This window comes from Desmodus rotundus, chromosome 9 (genome assembly GCF_022682495.2).
Source record: "Desmodus rotundus isolate HL8 chromosome 9, HLdesRot8A.1, whole genome shotgun sequence".
Classification (NCBI taxonomy): domain Eukaryota; kingdom Metazoa; phylum Chordata; class Mammalia; order Chiroptera; family Phyllostomidae; genus Desmodus; species Desmodus rotundus.
In genome coordinates, this window is record NC_071395.1 from 75027257 (window position 1) to 75046009 (window position 18753).

General features: G+C 53.1%; 1 protein-coding gene across 3 annotated transcripts in view; it reads left to right on the forward strand.

Annotated features, from left to right (window-relative positions):
- Positions 1-3298: 3298 nt before the first annotated feature.
- Positions 3299-18753, forward strand: part of TRPV1 (transient receptor potential cation channel subfamily V member 1) — a 39173-nt gene continuing 23718 nt past the window's right edge. The window contains exons 1-9 of one of the 3 annotated variants that reach the window (XM_045199317.3): positions 3299-3409; positions 9822-10123; positions 10898-11064; positions 11142-11294; positions 11775-11915; positions 12062-12360; positions 13366-13545; positions 16200-16358; positions 17739-17834. In XM_045199317.3, coding sequence (XP_045055252.2) covers positions 9840-10123; positions 10898-11064; positions 11142-11294; positions 11775-11915; positions 12062-12360; positions 13366-13545; positions 16200-16358; positions 17739-17834 — 1479 coding nt within the window. In that variant the 5' untranslated portion in view covers positions 3299-3409; positions 9822-9839. The remainder of the gene's footprint in view (positions 3410-9821; positions 10124-10897; positions 11065-11141; positions 11295-11774; positions 11916-12061; positions 12361-13365; positions 13546-16199; positions 16359-17738; positions 17835-18753) is intronic. The other 2 variants (XM_045199318.3, XM_053912023.2) reach the window with 2 other exon arrangements.

An 18753-nucleotide genomic window follows, 5' to 3' on the forward strand; every position in this document is an offset into this window, starting at 1 on the left:
GCATCCAGGCATGCTCCCGCCAGAGAGGCAGCCAGTTTAATCAGAGAGGACCCCTTATCCTGCATGCCGTGGCTCTTCTTTCTCTAGGTGTGTTTGTGGCTGGCAGAAACACCCCACTTGAGTCAGCACGCCTGCAGGGCCCCAGAGCATCTCAAACCTTCCCATGGTCGGCAGGGATGACCATGGAGCGGCTTCCAGGAGGAGGCCATCATCGCTGTGTCTACTTCAGACTCCCAGGGGCAACCTCAGCCTCTGGAAGACTCAGAGGCATCTACTGAACTATGTGTTTGGGAGTCAGTCACATCGTCTCTTTGTAAATGTCACTTTGTGGATTATGTCGCTGTCTGAAGCTCTTAGATGAATCTGCCTGGCTGTGTTGATTGAATTTCAGATACTAAAGCTCATTCTTCTAGAGCCTTGTCCCTTTAATGTAAGACACCTGTCCCACAGTTCTGCCAGGACAAGTGGCTGCAGGTCCCTCAGGAAAGTTGTGCTATTTCTCTCTCAGCCAGCATGAGTTGAGGTGTCCTCCTTTTGGAGCCCCTGAGGAAGAAGGCAGCCCAGGGTGAGCTGCAGGGTAACTGAGAGCCCTGTCCATCGGGAGGGACCGGCCCTCTGACCTGCATTCTCAGGGCAGTGGATGGAGTCTGCAAATGTAAGATTAGGTGCTGGGTGGGTATGCTGCAACCCAGGCAGCCCGGCCCGGTGTCCAGTGTGGCCCCTTTCCAGGAGTCCACTCACGGCCCAGACTTGTCAGCGAACAGTGCTGCTGCTGTTTCTGTTGCACGCGGCCTGGAGCCTTTGCAGGGTGGCCGAGAAAGCTCACTCCCTGCCTTTGGCCCTCGACTACATGCATATAATGTTTATGTGGCTTTCATGTTCTCCATTTTTCTTTCCTTAGGTGGACTTCAAGCTCCTCAAGGGCAGGGTCCCTAGCAGGTGCTTTCTGCCCTGTCCTCTTCCTACATCTTAACTTGGGCCAGTGCCCGTATTTGGACTGTTCTCTTCACAGGGCAGAGCCCTGCCCCTGCCCCAGGCCCAGTCTCCTAAGCAGCACATTTGCCACTCGACTGCCATTGCTGCCGGCATCCAGGGCCCTGCTTGGTGCGGGCCATCGGCACTGCCTGCTGGCCCCTGGCTTGTGCCTGCTTCATGGAGCCCCACTCTGTGAGCGGCACAGAGAGCCTCGCCGGTCCTCATCCGTCCTGGCCTCCGTAAAGACAGAGACCGGCTTAGCCACCCCAGTCACCACTGTGTGCTCGCACAGTGCACATTGGGCCCCCAGGAAGAGGGCTGGTCGCACCTGGCCTCTTCTCAGCCATGGTTAGACAGACAGGCCATCTTTGAAAGTGAGACATTCTTGGTATGAGATGCTCACTTGTGTGACTCATAAAACATTAAGCAAAAAATTTTTTTTATTAAAAAACAATTAGTCACAGCCTTGAGCTAATGGCCGGATGCAGCTCAGCAGTCAGCAGATGTGGCTCTCATGCTGAAGTAATGAGGATGAGAACAATAATCCCTCATGCCTGTCTAGACCTCTACCAGCTCACACCCAGTGTCCTTGTTAATCCCCGGAAAAGCCCCACGAAGCAGTCCGGGCAGGTGCTCTCGCCCATTTTGTGGATTAATAAGCAGGCCCAGAGCTCCAGCCACAGCTGAAGTTCACGCAGCCAGTATCTGGCACAGCCCAGCCTTTTCTCTCTCCGCCTCCATTCTCTGCCCACAGCCCTGACCCTCAGCTGCTTCTCCCTCTTGTTCCGGCTCCTGCCTGGGTCCTGGCTCTGCAGAGCAGGCCTCAGCCCTCAGGTGCGGAGTCAGGTGCTGAGTGGATGGATGCCTGGCCCCTTTCAGCTCAGCTGGCTGGCCTCCATCCACTTTTGCAGCCCGCCTGCCCCTCTGCAGAGCTCTGCCCTCCATGGAGCTGGTCTTTCAGACTCATGTGGGTACCTGATGACACTAACGCACAGGCCAAATGCAGAAAGGAAAGTAGTAGGTGTCCCCCCACCCCCAGGTTTGCTGTTTGTCATCTGGATCTGGGACCCCTGCAAACTAGTTAAAATCTGGGAGGCAAGACACAATAATCAGGGAAGTTAAAACAAGATTTAGAAAGCTCAAGACAAGACTAGTAGAGTTGTGCCTGTCCTTGGGTGGGTGACAGGGACCTGCAGTGGTGCCTTAATCACTCTGGGGCTGGGACTGGCACCGCCTGGTTCCTACCCGGTCACTCCAGGCGGTGCCGGCCTGACGGTTCCCGACTTTGGCAGGCCTTTCCTGCACATGGGAGGTTGTTGGTTGCTAGCTGTGCCAGAAAGTCTGGCTTCAAATCCATGAGGGACCCTGGTGGATGAAGAAAAAAAATTCAGCTCAGATTACCTGGTAGAGAGCTCCGTTTAAGTCAATGTGCCCCCTGGTGGTAACCTAGAGAGAGACCTGTGGCCACACAAGACCTGGCTCACCCACCTGCACTGTTTCCTGTCCCCACCGGTCAAGAGTTTGGTGAAGCCCCCCCTCCTAGAAGTCATCATTCAAACAGGATCTACTCACAAGGAATTTTAATGGGTAGATCATAAATTCAAGAACACCCTGCTCAAATTGTACCCAGAAAACCACAATGATGGCGGTGAGGTCCAGCCCTACAGTCTGGTCCCCGCCACCAGGTCATGAGTTTTAGCAGAGCCGCCACTCAGGGCGGGTGCCATTCAGACAGAGCCGGTCAGCGTGCTCCTCGGGCAAGGCTCAGAACGCGGCTTAGAAAAGGGCAACGGAAGGCGCGGGAGCCCTGTACCCCCTGGAGCCATTAACATCTGGGCAGCAAGACACAAACATCAGAGAAATTAAACTCAGTCCGTGCTCTAGGAAGCTCCAGGTGAGACCGGTACGCTCACCACTGTCCTTGGGTGAGCAGTTCGGGCCAGGTCCTTGGCAGGGGGAGGCTTTTTGGAGGAAGTGGGATTTGAATGATTGAACCTCAACACCCATAGGTCTCACCTGTCACCTGGCCTTAAAGATGGGTTAAGTGGGACAGATAGTGCAAGCATGTTGGGCGGAAGGAGACTGAGGGAAAGCACAGAGCCTGCCACAGTTAGTGACTGGGGAGCAGATGTGTCTAGGTGACAGGAGGAAGTGGGCACGTGGGGAGGGGACTGGGGCTCTAGGCTCAGGGTGCTGGGCCGAAGGGCGAGGCCTTGTTCGGTAAGGGGCCACCGTTTGGGTTGATATTGTAGGACTGTGGATTGGGAAGTGGCAGATGGGGGAAGGGAGGCACTTCTGGTGCTTCCGGTGAGAAGAGGTGGCTGCTGGGTGCAGAGAGGGATGCATGTGAGCTACAGAAATGCAGCCAGACAGAGAGACAGAGAAGGAGAGGGTGGAGACGGCAAGGTACCTTGGACTGGGTGACTGGAAGAAGGTTGGTGTATTTCCAGGCAGGAACGTTGAGGGAAGGGGACAGGGAGGGAAGAGGAGTACATCTTGGAATGGGGTCCATCTTGAGGGGAAGGAGATTCTGGGAGGCAAGGATGGAGCTCAGGGGAAGGGCAGGGCTGGACACCTGGATGAAAGCATTGCTGGCTTGGGAATGCCAGAAGGGTCCTTGGAGGGGTGAAGGTCTCAGAGAAGGGCAGGAGGAGATAAGGGTCCTGGGGAACCTATGTGTAGGGGGAGTGCGTGGTGAGAGGAGGAGGCCAAGGAGGCCCACGGGCTGTTGGGGAAGGAGGGGACGGGCCAGGGCTGCCCCTCAGCCCTTGGAGCCTGCAGGGCACTGGGAGACCCTGGGGGATGTCAACACCCAATGGCTCTGTGGGCACATTCAGTGACGTGGGTTGCCTTCACTGGAGGCAGACATCACTGGAGGCTGAGGGGGTGGTTTCGGTGAAGTGTGACCCTCCCCTTTCCTGGGCGTTGCTCCTGGGGTGGCTGGTTTTCTCAGCACCTTCCTCAGATGTCTCCCACCCGTGCCCAGGGGCTGCCTGCAGCTGAGACCTGGGCCTGGCCAGGGCCGTGTGTGGGCTGGGAGCTGTACCCGACCCAGTGTTGGCACGTCACAGTCTCTGCACTGAAGGGTTCCTCGCGACACCTCTGGCCCAGAGTTTAGAAGGAATAATGACCCCAGAGGACTTGTAGGTCGAGGTGTCACTGCTGCTGAATCTCTCATATATGTAACACGTTGTTATGTAGTGATTAAGAATGAATTTCATGGTCCAGCAATCCCATTTCTGAGTACATACCCTAAAGGATTGAAAGCAGGGTCTCAAAGAGATATTCCCACACCCGTGTTCACAGCAGCATTATTCTCAACACCCAAAAGGTGGAAGCAACCCAAGTGTCCATTGACAGATGAATGGATAAACGAAATCTGGTATAAACATACAGTGGGATATTACTCAGCCTCAAAAGGAAGGAAATTCTGGCACATGCTACAACACGGATGAACCTTGAGGACATCATGCTAAGGGGAGGAAGCTGGTCACAAAAGGACAAATGCGGCATGACCCCTGTTTCTTAGAGTAGTCAAGTTCATAAACACAGAAAATAGACTGTGGCTTCCAGGGGCTCGGGGAAGGACGGAGGGGTTTGGTGTTTAGTTGGTACAGAGTTTCAGTTTTGCAAGGGAAGAGTCCAGGAGATGGCGGCGGTGGTCGCACAGTATCGTGAATGTGCTTAATGCCGCTGTACTGTGCAAAAATGGCTCGTGCACAGCAGGTATCCCAGCAGGGGCGAGGCGGGATGGGCTCAGCTTCCATGCCCAGACTAGCGGTGCGACCTGCACGAGCATCTAATGGGTGCTAGATTTCTCATCTGTGAAATGCGTACAGCAGTCTCCGCCCTCCCACTGCCCAGGGGTGTTGCGTGGCCTGGGAGAGTGGTTTTGCGAAAGCTCTTTGTGACCTGTAAAATGTCCTGCGGAATCCACGCGGTACCTGCGCTTTAACACCTGACTCCAGGGTCAGGGCTTGCGAGCTACTCCAGGCAGGGCTGCAGGGGGCCTTTCCGGCACGTGTGGCTCAGTGCAGGCTGTGTCTGACTCACGGCCTTGGGGTGTTCTACCGGGCTCCTGTGGGCAGCTGCTGGGATGGCTTCTGTCGGGCACTGTGGGCTGCCACCAGTATTGCACACCCAGAAAGACTTTGCAGCTTTCCTCAGCCGGGTTCCAGGAAGGGGTAATGCCCTATTGTATGCGAGGAATTAACCTTGCTCCTTGCATTTAGGATTGTACTAGGAGAAGTGAGAAAATGGACACATAATTTTCTCTCTTCTGAGGTTCCGTGAGGAACCCTTGTTAAGAAAGGCTGGGACCTGGCTGACTCAGAAGCTCCCCACCTCCATGCCCACCCCAGTTTGGGGCACACATGGAGCAAGAGGCCCAAGAGAGGCTGGCTCATGGGTTACACAGAGTTGGTGCAAAGGCAGTGATCAAAACCAGGTCCTACATGCCAGGCCAGGCCTGTGTGGTGGGTGACCCAGTCATTCTCATTCCTTCTGCATTCTGAAAGCAACAATTCCAGGGGGCTTTCTGCTTGTGAAGCTGCATGTGTTGAGCTGTTTCCCCAGAATGCCCCATCTGGAAGAGGGGTGGGTTTGGGAGGCCTGGGCAGCACCCTCCTTCTTTGACAGCGGAGGGCACATTTCTGGCTGGTTCTGGGCTGTGCGTGGCTAAGTGCACTATAACCCTGGAGTGTTTGGAGGTGGGGCAGCGGCTAAGTGGTTTTCGAAAAAGGGCAAAAATGATGGGAAAGGCTTCGGGATCCTCTGGGAATCAGAGCTGCGGCAACTGCAGCTGCTGCCATTGCTGGAACCATTTTCCTTGAGTGCCAGAGCGTGCCCGCAGCCCATCCGGCCAGTGCGCAGCAGCCGCGGCTCAGCGGGCACCGAGGACCTTCCCGAGGCCCAGGGACGACTCTTCTCCCCACACCAGCCCAACTCTCCCTTCAAGTAGCAGCGGCCTTGGAGCTCACCAGCAGCCGCTGCGCTGGGGTGTGCCTGCGTGTAGCTGGTGAGTCCCTGCTGTTGGTTGATAGCCAACACAGACGTTAGCTTTGAGAGTGGCACAGCGAGCTGTTAGAAGCTGGGCCCTGTGCTTTCCAGCTGTCCAGCTAGCCTCTCAGTGCCTCAGTTTTCCCATCTGAAAAGTGGGGACAATGACAGTGGCTGTCTCAAAGCTTGTGGGGCAGTGCTCGTGAGCTGTAGTTGTAGTGCACTCAGCCTGGCTAATCGTAGCACTGGGAAAGTCATAATGGAGGTTGCTACTAACCATGTGCATTATTTGCTCCAGAGTCATCCTGAGTCAGAGAACCTGTGGCTGCTGCTGAGGCCGGTGGTTTGTGGCTGGAGGTTTCAGCATGTCACTCTCTCTGGAGTGAAGGAGGGCTGGGCCTGGAGGCAGGAGCCCTGGCTTCTTGTCCAGGCTCCATTCTCTGTCTCCGTATTTGGCAGAGTTCCTCTGGCCCTTCGTTCGCGGGTTGGGAAGCTCCCAGCTCCCCAGCTCTCTTTAGGAGAGGCTCAGGTAGGCCGAGGGGACAAGAAGGATCAGGGCCTGCCGGGAGGCAGGAGGCAGAGAAATGCTCAGGCAGATGGGGGAGTGGGAGAGACACGCCCTAGCATGTCTCAGTTGGGTCGGGGAGACAAGAAGGGAGGCTGCTCCCAGGGGGTGGGCTTTGCCCTTTCTGGCTCTGGAGTCGAGAAAGACTCAGAAGCCAAACCAGGTCTTCGCTGGGCAGGATAATTTTCTCGGGACTGGTCGTTAGTTCAGATGGGTGGGTCTGTGAATCTTGTATAAACCAGAACAACCATCTCCTTCAGACACCCCAAATCACTGTTGGAATTCGTCCATCACTGTACAACGTTTGACAGTGACAAGTGGGTTGCCATGGGGCTCCCATGCTGGATACATCCCAGGTCTGGCAGTGACAGACTTCCTGTCCCCATGCACCCTCCCCACCTAGAGCAAATGGCCTCTCAGTCCCTATCCTTCCCCCTACTCTGGAGAAGCTTGGTGTCCAGTAAGGAATCAGGTGCAGGGAGTACAGTATAGATTCAGGGTTTGTTGACTGACTGGATGATGGTACTATATGGGTTGCTTCTTATGAACTGGGTTGGGTTAGATTTGGATTGGTCAGAGGAAGAGTGAAGCTGCTAAAGAAGAACACTGCTGAAAGGTTGGCAGAGATTCCTGCTCTGATCCGCGCTCTCCTGTTGGTCGGTTAAGAGCTGCTATTCGGATAGCAGGTTTTCTCTTGTTTTCGTAACCAGCCTTATTCAAGGGGAGACATTCCTGGGCGAGCCAGTTCTGGCGGATGCTCAGGTCTTATTCATACTTCATTTTGGGTTTTGAGCTTCCTGGGACACTTGTTTGAGCAAGAGCGTGATATAGGTTTGGGGCTTCTGAGTAGAAAGGCTTTGTCCTCACCTGCCTGTCCCCAGGGCTGGGAGGGCCTTAACTGATTGCCAGTGCCCGCCCCCCCCCCAACCCCCTGGGGTGAGGTTTGGGGCTGAGTTTATAGCTGAGAAAGAACCCCGAACCTTCCCAGGAGCAGGCAAAAGGCTGGAGAAGCTCTGGAGCCAGGCTGCCTGGGATCCAATCCAGGTTCTGTTTCTTATTAGGTGACCTCGAACAAGTGATGTAACCACCCTGTGCCTCAGTTTCCCCATCTGTAAAATATTGACCTCCTAGAGATGTGGGAATGAAGGGAGCGAATGCCTGGGGAGTGTTGGAAGGGTGCTTGCCGTTGCACAGCCTGCGCTCAGACACGTCAGTTGCTCCTGCTCTTGCTGTAGCCTCCTGTGCCTTCTCATGGTGGCAGGCTCCCTGTGCTCTGAACACTCCTCCACAGGAAGGTGTCTTCTGGAAGCACAAACTAGTGCCTGGTGTCAGCCTTCTGGAGCTTTTTGTGCCACCCGCCCATCCATGCAATAATGTCCACATCTAGTGGCACTGAATGCCAAGGTCAACAGCCATTTGCTTCTGACCCTGCTGCCTGTCTTCTAGTCGCACTGGCTTCTCCTCATCAACTGCTCCAGGGATCCTCACCCTGTCTCCCAACCCTACTCCCCTGCAGGCCCAGCTCATCTGTCACCTCCTCTCTGCAGCCTTCTTCAGGACTCTGGCCCCTCCTGCCATCCCCATACCCCAGCTGGCACCTGGTTTCTGTCTCAGATGGGGTCTGAGTCCTATCTGTGCCCGCAGCACAAGGCTGGGCACTCAGCAGGACTCCGTATGTGGGTGTTGAGTGATTGATGAATGAGTGGGTGAGTGGTTGGAAGTGGGGCTTCCTGTGGCAGGGAAGACTTCCTGCCCCCTGCTTTCCACCTGATGGGTGAATCAGAGAAAGACTCAGGTCTTCCTGAAAGCAGAACAGGCAGGAGGGGAAACGGGCCAGCAGTCAGCCGTCTGTCCTGTTCATGGGATGCAGAGTGATGAGACTGCCTCATTTCCCATGGGTCTGGGCTCCAGGTCGGAGCTGATTTACTGCCATGACACAGCCACGTGCTCTGCGTTTTCACTGCCTGGAATTTTACTGGAAAATACCTGTCTGGAGAAGCCGCCCATCCCATCAGTGGCTGCTTTCTGGAATCCAGTCTCTGCTGGAACATGACCCTCCCTCACTTCGGATGCAAGTGGGACCGAGAAGGGTCTGAATCTGATCCCTCTTGTCCTCCCCGTGGTGACCAGCACAGCTTGCTTTTTTCTTTTTTTTTTTTCCCCACAAAGAGTTGGATCAGGAGAGCCCACTGCTCAGGAGGAGGTCCCAGGACAGGGGAGACAAAGCAGTGACAGAAGCTGTTAGCCTGCGCAGCGGACTGTGTTAGAGGGCCATGAGGGATGAGTGGCAATGAGCTGGGCCACTCTGGAGGGGGAGGGGACATAACCAGTGCAGAGATTAGGGGGTGTGGAGGAGCCTAGAACCCGAGGGAGGTGGCGTCTAAGAGGTGGTAAGATTTGGGCAAGAAAAGGAGGAGAAAGCACCCCCAAGTGGAGGCACTACAATAGCAAAGGCCATGGAGATGTGGGACAACCCTGGGTGCCAGGGAGAGGGGATGCCCAGCCGGAAGGAGAGAAAGAGCAGGAGGGGAGAGAAGAGCAGTGTCCACACAAGTTTACAGCAACACGTGCTGGCACTTGCTCGCTGCCAGCTTAACTCCAGGTGTTCAGGCCTGGGAGGCTCACCGGCCCCACAAAGTAGAAAAGTTCAGAGGCAGCATGCTTGACATATAATAATTTCACAAAAATAATAAAAAATGCAAAAAAATCCCCTACAAACTCAGTGGTTGCAGCAGCCAGGTAGAAGAGCAAAGGCCGGTGAGGCCAGGGCTGGTGATGGGTGTGCAGGGTGCAGGGGGGCTTGTGCAGGTGGAATGGGAAAGTGTCGCCCTCTGCCAGCTGCCCCGGTTCTGTGATACAGAGGGCTTGGCTCTTTGTGGCTGAGCTGTCCTCATCACACGTCACAGCCAGAGACAGTCACTCCCACTGTTTCCCTTATTCTGTTCTCGGGGGTTTGTAGAGTAGTGGCATTATCCACAGTCTGGAAGTGAGGCAACTGAGGCTCGGAGAAGAGGACTGGTCCATCCAAGCCCCTCCAGCCCACTGACTCCAAGCTGGGGCCTGCCCACTCTCAGAGGCTGATGCCCCTGGGGCTGCTACTGGGCTTTCCAGGGTGGGAGGCACAGCAACCCTGAAAGCTTCCATTCTGGGGGGCTTGGGGTAGCATCTTTTGGACCTCTGGGACGTCCTGCTTCACAGGGGCCTTGGCCAGGAGGGCAGTTAGTGGGTGGGGTCGTACAGTTCTCGAGCTGGGAACAAACCTGATCTTGGTGGCTGTCCGCAGGCTGCCGCCTGAGCAAGGATGAAGAAACGGGGCAGCTCAGACTCAGGGGAGTCTGAGGACCTGCCGCAAGAGGACTCCCTCCCAGACCCCCTGGATGGCAACCCTCACTCCAGGCCAGCTCCAGCCAAGTCCAACATCCTCATGGCCAAGAGGCGCAGACGGCTCTTTGGGAAGGGTGACTCCGAGGAGGCTTCTCCTCAGGACTGCTCTTACAAGGAAGGTCATCCAGCCTCCTGCCCGGCCATCACAGTCAGTCCTGTTCTCACTGTCCAGAAGACCGAGGATGGCCCCACCTGCACCTGGTAAGCTGTGCCTGAAGCCTGGTTCCCTCCCCACCAGGAGCACAACTGGCTCAGCAGGCTGAGGCCCAGCCATGGAGGCACCATGTGGTGCTCTGGCTTATGGGCTGAAGGTCACAGAGCTGGACAGCCTGGGAGCCTTCAGAGGTCATCTATTCCAGCATCTGCACTCACAGGACCTATAGGACACGTGTCACCAATGTTGGCATATAGGCTGATCTTAGTTACTGGCTGACCTCCAGGTGTCCAGGCCTAGAATGTTTACCAGGCCCAAACACTTAGATTTTCAGTCAAAATGCTCAAGGGCTGGATGCTTTTAGATAGCACAAAACAGCTCCAGTGAGGAGCCCACCAACCCTCCTGCCTCCTCCAAGGCAAGAGAGAGAGGGCACGTGGGCTGGCTGATGTCTGGGGCAGAGTGAGGACAATTTCTGACTTAGCTGGGGCCAGCCAAACCCCTGTCTTCTGCCCCTCTAGGCTACTGCCTTCTGAGCCCAGTTCCTAAGCAGTCAGAGAGGCGAGTGGCCTGGGGGCTGGAGGAAGTGGCGAGGGCAGAGACTTTCTAGATGGTGCCTACAGACAGGTTGGGGACAGAATGGGGCCTGTGCACCCTCTGTTCCCTATAACTTACACTTCCTGGACAGTCACTGAGGCGGCGGGGTGGATGTCATACCAGGGTGTTGTTTGGGGTTTCATTGTGCTGCCCCACAAGCTCTGAAGGCCTCAGGCCCACAGGGGAGACCGGAGTACGAGACAAGGGTGTTTTCTGTCCCACAGGCAGCTATGCCAGGACTCAGTCCCTGCTGGCACCAAGAAATGCCTCAAGCTCTATGACCGCAGGAAGATCTTTGAAGCTGTCGCTCAGAATAACTGTGAGGAGCTAGAGAGCTTGCTGCTCTTCCTGCAGAAGAGCAAGAAGCATCTTATGGATAGCGAGTTCAAAGGTGGCTGTGGAGAGGGCCGGGTTCTGGGTGTGGCCCCAGCTGCCGCTCCCTGCTCTGACCTTCGCTATATCGTGCAGACCCAGAGACAGGGAAGACCTGTCTGCTGAAAGCCATGCTCAACCTGCACAATGGGCAGAACAACACCATCCCTCTGCTCCTGGAGATTGCCCGGCAGACCGACAGCCTGAAGGAGCTTGTCAACGCCAGCTACACAGACAGCTACTACAAGGGTGAGGAGGGTGGGGTGGTGCAGCTCTGCCACAAGCACACGTGGAGCCATGAGGGCACAGGCGTGCCTGGGCAAGCCTCTGAGCCACTTACTCCTCGCCCCAGCCACCAGGTTGGCATTTCCTGGTCCTGGGGTCCCTGCCTCCCCAACCTGCTGGCTTGGATTCTCCCGGGGCTAAGGGTCCCATCCTCCCTTCTGTGGGCCTGGTGTTCCTGGCCTCTGGAACGGTTGGCCTCCCTCTCTGCTGCTGTTCTTTGCCCTTGAGCAATTTTGACTCCTTCAGCTTCCAGTCTGGTGACCCCTGATCCTGGGGGGTCTCTAGTTGTGCCTCAGCGGCTCCCTGGGCCCCCTTTGTGGATCCTGGTCTGGCTTCCTCTACTGTGGAAGTCCTCTGCCACGTTCTGCCCAGGCTGTCCCCAGCACCTGTTTGGGCACCCCTGCAGGGCATGAGCCCAAAGCCAACAGCACGCATCCTCCGTAGGCCAGACAGCGCTGCACATCGCCATCGAGAGGCGGAACATGGCACTGGTGACCCTCCTGGTGGAGAACGGGGCAGACGTCCAGGCTGCGGCCAATGGTGACTTCTTTAAGAAAACCAAAGGACGGCCTGGCTTCTACTTTGGTAGGGAGCCCATGTGGCAGACACTTGACTTATTGATGATTGCTGAGTGGAGGTTTCGGGTGGAGACAGAGGGAGATGCAGGCTAGGTGTTCCAGGGCCCCAGCCGTCCATTCCTGGGGCCCACTGTGTGCCTATGTTGGCTGCAGGTGAGCTGCCCCTCTCCCTGGCTGCGTGTACCAACCAGCTGGGCATCGTGAAGTTCCTGCTGCAGAACTCCTGGCAGCCGGCAGACATCAGTGCCAGGGACTCCGTGGGCAACACAGTGCTGCACGCACTGGTGGAAGTGGCGGACAACACAGCTGACAATACCAAGTTTGTGACGAGCATGTACAATGAGATTCTGATCCTGGGGGCCAAGCTGCACCCTACGCTGAAGCTGGAGGAGCTCATCAACAAGAAGGGGCTGACTCCACTGGCCCTGGCTGCCAGCAGCGGGAAGATTGGGGTAGGGAGGGGGCTTCACACTGGGCTGGGGGTGCTGTGGGTGCTGTGGGAGGGGACTGCCTGCCTCACTGAGCGTGCCTGACATCGCCACCCTGTGAGTCCTGATGCTGTCACAGCAGCCTGTAGGGGTGGGCTGGGCTGTTAGAGTAAGCCAGAGGAACTGCCAGAGCTGAGCAGAACCCAGCGTTGCACATGTGGCCATTTCTTTCTTTCTCTCTTTCTTTTTTTTATGGTTTCAAATCAACTTTATTGAGGTATGATTTACATAAAACAAATGGAAGCAAAGTATTCGGTTTGATGAGTTCTGATAAATACATACAGCTATAACCACCACCCCAGTCAACCCACAGAACATGTTGTTGCCCCAGCAGTTCTCTCTTGCCCTTTGCAGCCAGTCTTCTCGCCCCCTGCCCTCCCCATCCTAGATAGCTACCAATTTGCTTTCTACCACAGCAAATGGGTTTGCCAAAAAAAAAAAAAAAGTAGTTCTTGGTCCATTTGCTGTCTCAGTTTCTGGGAGGCAAACCTAAGCATTTAATCTAATTAAATTATCATGAGGTGCTTTTTCATTGGCTCTTGTCCACTTTATTTTTATTGAAATTGTTGGGGTGACATTGGTTAGTAAACTTATACAGGTTTCAGGTGTACAGTTCTATCATACATCATCTGTATATTGTACTGTATCCACATGTGGCTGTTTCTGATTTCTAAATCTGAGCGCCCCCAACAAGACGTGGAGAGGGGGTGGGGTGCTGGGGCCTGGCCATGGGGGTGGGTTGAGCCGAGGGTAATATGAATGTGATCAGCCAGGTGTGATCACGTGATGGGTCGGATGTGGCTGCAGTTGGGGTCTGAGGCAGCCGCAGGTTGACCTTGATGGTGGTCAGAAGGCTGCGGGATGGAGGTAGGTGCTTGGGTGGGGTCTCCAACTGTGCTGGGAAGCAGAATTATTCCTGAAGCAGAGGTGGTGGCCCAGTGGGAACAGGCTCTTGTATTCCCATGGCAGGTCTTGGCCTATATTCTGCAGAGGGAGATCCATGAGCCCGAGTGCAGGTACCTGTCGAGGAAGTTCACCGAGTGGGCCTATGGGCCCGTGCACTCCTCGCTGTATGACCTGTCCTGCATCGACACCTGCGAGAAGAACTCGGTGCTGGAGGTGATTGCCTACAGCAGCAATGAGACCCCCGTGAGTGGGCCGGGGCTGGGGCCCAGGGAGGGCTTTCAGTCTTGATGCACCCCAGCCCCCACCCCACCCCAGGCCAGCCCTGTTGTGTTCCCATCGATGAAAACCTGCTGCCCGGGGTCTAGGTCCTGCAGCCTCATCAACCCGTTCATTCCCCCTGAGTGTTCTCCTTCATCATACAAACAATATACAATCATATTCCCCTTAAAACTTAGATCAGAAGTGCACAGAGGAAAAGAATCCTCCTTTGATCTGTATAAAAACATGTAGCTTCATTTTGTTTACACGAATGGGACCATACTGCACATCACATAGAAAAACCAATTTTTTCACGTAATGTTGTGTCTTGTAGACAGTTTTATATCAGTACACGTGGGTCTGCTTCCTTAAAAGAAGTGCTGCACACTATTGCACAGTCGGGGTGGGCAGGAGGTGTCCACAGACGGACATCCGAGGTGTTTCCAGTTTTTGCTACTATGACGCTATAGGCCACTGGGCATGGGTTCGAGAATTCTTCTATGAAGCATAGCTGGAATTGGAATTACCAAGTAAAAAAGTATGTACATTTTAATATTTTAATTAAATTATCCTCCAAAAAAGACTTTGTCAGTGCGCTTGCCCACCATGCTACACAGTTACCTTTGGCCACGCCAGCCTGGGTGTTATCAATCTTTTTATTTTTTAAAAACTATTTTAGTGCATGGAGCCAAAAATGCTATCTCATTGATGTCTTCTTTTAATTGAATTTATTGGGGTGACATTGGTTAATAAAATTACATAGGTTTCAGGTGTCCGATTCTACAACACATCATCCGCACATTGTACTGTGTGTTCACCACCCCAAGTCTAGTCTCCTTCCACCACCTGTTACTCCTCCTTCATCTCATCGAGCTCTTAATTCCGATTGTGCTGATCACCGTGAGGTTGATCATTTTTCCATATGTTTATTGACCATCCATATTTCTTTGGGAGATTTCCTGTTCATTGACCTTTGCTATCTCTTCTACTGGACTGTTCGACTCTTTTGGTTCGTAGGTGCTCTTGTTAGAGAATGAATTGATCCTTTCTTTGTTGCATGTTACAAATATTTTATTTTCTCCTCGTCTGTCTCTTGTCTTTTAACTTTGTTCGAGGCATCATTTGTTTATAAAAGGCTTTCTTTTTGATGGAGTCAATTGGTTAACCTTTTTTTAAACTTTTAAATAAATTTATTGGGGTGACATTGGCTATAAACTTATATAGGCTTCAGGGGTATAATTCTATAAGACATCATTTGTATATTGTATTGTGTGTTCACGACCCCAATCTTTTTCTTTTATAGCTTCTGTGACTTGTGTCTTGCTTTGGGAGGCTTCTCCCACTTCAAGATTACACACATATCCTCCCATCTTTTCCTTTACCTCCTTTGTATGTATTTTATGTTTGCCTCCTTAATTTATCTAGAATTTATGTTTGTGTATGTGGGAGGTGGGCATCTTAATTACTTGGTTTGCCAGTGAGGGTCCTGGTGCCACTAAATGAAAGGCCCGCCTTGCCACCACTGTTTTGAAAAGGCCACCTTCCCTGTCTGTTCTTTCTAAGGTGATGTTCTGAGCCTTGGAGGCTGACCAGGGGCTGGAGCCTGTGCTGTTGGTGATGAGGGGCTGCCATGATGTCTCACAGGGAAGAGAGGCTGTGGTTACCGAGCAGAGCCCAGGGGCGGGGGAGGCCTGGCCTGCAGTGTGCTCTGATCTGCCAGCACCCACCCAGGCTCCGTGTGGAATCTGGAGGGCTGGCCTGGTAGCAAATGGCCTCAAAAGGACTGGACTGTTTGACTCAGAGAAGAGAGGGATCTGGTGCCACAGCTGCCACCTTCTGTCTCCGGAGGCTCTCAGTGACCAGGACTGCAGTACTGGGGCCCCTGAGTGCAGAGCTAGAACAACTGGTGAGAAGCAGTGGGGACGGACTTTATTCTGGAGGATAGATCTGCCCAATAGTTAGCGTTTCTCCACAGGCATCTTGAGGCAGGAGGGAGCTCTCCATCCTCAAAAGTATTCAAGAGGACACCGAACAGGGACCTCGTTGGGATACTTGAACCTTAACAGAGATCTCCCGGATACCAGCCTTTTGCCTCAAAGCATACTTGTAGTTATGGCATCCCAGGCACCCACCACGGGAAAGGCTTTCTAGTTGCCGATCTCCCATCAGTAATTACCACTCCTGCCTGGATGGCCTGCCTGAACCAGGGCAGGAAATGTGAGAAATAAGGAACCCAGAGGCCTCGTCCTATCTGCCCTCAGCCCCTCCCAAAGCAGCCTCATGCAAGACTCTGCCTGTGCCAGCCTCTCCCCATTATTGTGGGAATAATAAGGAGGTAGGCACTCTGGAATGAGTTATTGGAGGTAGTGGGCACAGAATGCTGGGCAACACTTACTAGTTCTTAAGTGTCAAGGGCACTTGTCCAATTTTACCCCATTCACTGTACACACAGGAGCACCGACGCCCAGAGGGTGGGCCTGCTCATTCAGATCTGTGACCCTCAGCGGCTCTGTGGGCTGAGGATGTGGTCATGGCCGGTCCTGTGCAGAGATGTGGGTGTGAGGAGCGCCTCAGGCTGATGAAGCCTCGAGGGGGCTCCTGGTGGGCGAGTGAGACTCACCTCTTTTTCCTCCCCTTAGAATCGCCACGACATGCTCTTGGTGGAGCCGCTGAACCGCCTCCTGCAGGACAAGTGGGACAGATTCGTCAAGCGCATCTTCTACTTCAACTTCTTCGTCTACTGCTTGTATATGATCATCTTCACCACGGTTGCCTACTACAGGCCTGTGGAAGGCTTGGTGCGGCCTGAGGCTCAGGCCTTGGTGTGGGTGGGGGGAGAGGGGATGACATTCCTACAAGACCCCCAAGACCCCAGGCCCCGGATAGGCCCTGAACTCCTTCCCTGTCCTGAAAACCTGCCCTGTCTCCTGTTCTCAGCTGCTCCCTTAGCCTCCTGGTTCTGTGAGGCTGACACCCCTGCTTGCAAAGGGTGAGTACTAGGTTAGAAAGGATGCAGGAATTAGGGCTCAGGAAGCAGCTCTCCCCTAGGCTGGGTGTCCACCGGGGCATGGGGTAAGCCCTAAGCTCACTGCCATCCTGCTTACGTGCCTACTTTTGTTCACTTGCTCGCCATCACTCTCTCTCTGGACATATACTTTTGAGCACTTCCTCTGAGCCAGGCCCTGGGCCATCCATTGAATCAGCTTAAGAGCAGATTTTGCCTCTTTCAGGAAACATAGGCTCCCTTGAGTTTCTGAATTAAGTCCTTTCCATTCAATACCCACCCACTTAATTTTGTTGCTTTTATTTCCAGGGTGCCTTGCTTGTAAATTTGATTTAAAAACTCCATTTCTTAGTAGTGTGAAACCTGTTCTCCATCTACCTATTAAGGCAATTTAATGACTTCATTTTAAGAGAAAAGAGAATGTACTAGTAAGACAGGCTGGTGAACTAGTGTTTATGAAACATCGACAATGGGCTAAGAGGAGACCCACTTCAGGAAATGGTGTCTGAAAGACAAGGACACCACATAGGTGTGGGCCTTCTCTCCCCTCACCATCCATGGGCACCCTTGACAGGGCTGGGAGACCAGGGGTTCACCATAAGTATTGGGAGCAGCAGGCAGCGTGGTGGCACTGAGTCTGGAAGAGAGCCTCTACCTGTGCTATTGCCCTCCTTCCCATGGAATTCTGGGCTGGGGCTGGGGCTTGTCCGAGAGACAGCGCAACACTGTAAGGGTGTTCTGCTTGGCACCTGGAGGCTCCCACTTTGGGAGTCAGGTCCCACAGAGGAGAGCCCTTCCAGCAGTCCATAATAGTGCGTTGTCTTTATTTGTGTCTCTCTCCTGAGGCTCAGGGGCTGGGTCTTTTTTTTTTTATTTAAGATTTTATTTATTTATTTTTAGAGAGAGGGGAAGGAAGGGAGAAAGAGAGGGAGAGAAACACCAATGTGTGGTTGCCTCTTACTTGGCCCCCACTGGGGACCTGGCCCGCAACCCAGGCATGTGCCCTGACTGGGAATCAAACCAACGACCCTTTGGTTCACAGCCTGAGCTCAGTCCACTGAGCTACACCATCTAGGATGGTGCTTGGTCTTAATCACAGGGCTTGGCACCTGGTAAATGTTTGTTCAATGAATGAATGAATGAATGAAGTCACTAACTTCTTTGCACCTTGCAGCCTCCCTATAAGGTGAAACACACTGTTGGCGACTATTTCCGTGTCATTGGAGAGATTCTTTCTGTATTAGGGGGAGTCTACTTTTTTTTCCGAGGGGTAAGCATTCTTTTCCATACTGTGAATTTCCATCATCACCAAAACAAAAAGCCAGGAGAATCACTCAGTGCTCACTCACTTATTTATTCATTGGGCAGGTAATGCCTTGCTTGAGGAGCTGAGAGATGCACAGGTGAGGATAAGGCATTCCCAGTTGGAGGGTAGGCATCTGCCCAGTGGGTCCCTGAAGGCAGTCATTCTTGAAGACGAGGATCTCCACTCAATGTAACATTTAATTACAGAAGTAAAGGGGAAGCCTTTAAGAGATGTGATTATAACTGGTAGTTGTTCGATTATTCAAAAACAGTCCATTAAAGCTCAGCATAATGAAAGAAATCTACGCATATACTGGAACCATTTTATTTTAACTGCAAACTCATAGATGCACATTCCTTGCCATTCTTTTAATAGGTGAACAGTTTATTTTTTGAATGTGGGGCAACTGTTACATGTACAAATAATTTGGTATTATTGTAATTTTTTCCCCTTTAATCTAAGCTACATCTAATTTTTAAAAGTGATTTACTTTTAAGGAGCTTATCCACAGTCTTGGGCTCTGTCTTCATGGAAACAACGATCTTTATTTTCACACTCGTAGTTTATATTATAATAAATTACAAAGCCAGAGTAGTAAGTGCAACAGGCAAAAACCACTCTTGGCAAACACAGGGCTGACAGGAGGAGTGTCCTGCGGAGGATCTGCCAGCCCCAGTGATCAGCAGGGCCATGGGCATCGGTCAGAATGTTTGCAAGGAGTGGGAAGTGCTGGTTAATCTGGTGACTTAGTTCAATGGAAGCTGATTAAAGAATTTTTACGGTAATGTGTACTTAAAGAAAACTAGGGAAAAAAAAGCACAAATTAGAAAGGAAAAAAGCCCCACCCAATTTCATCATTCAAGCACAACAATTAATAACATTG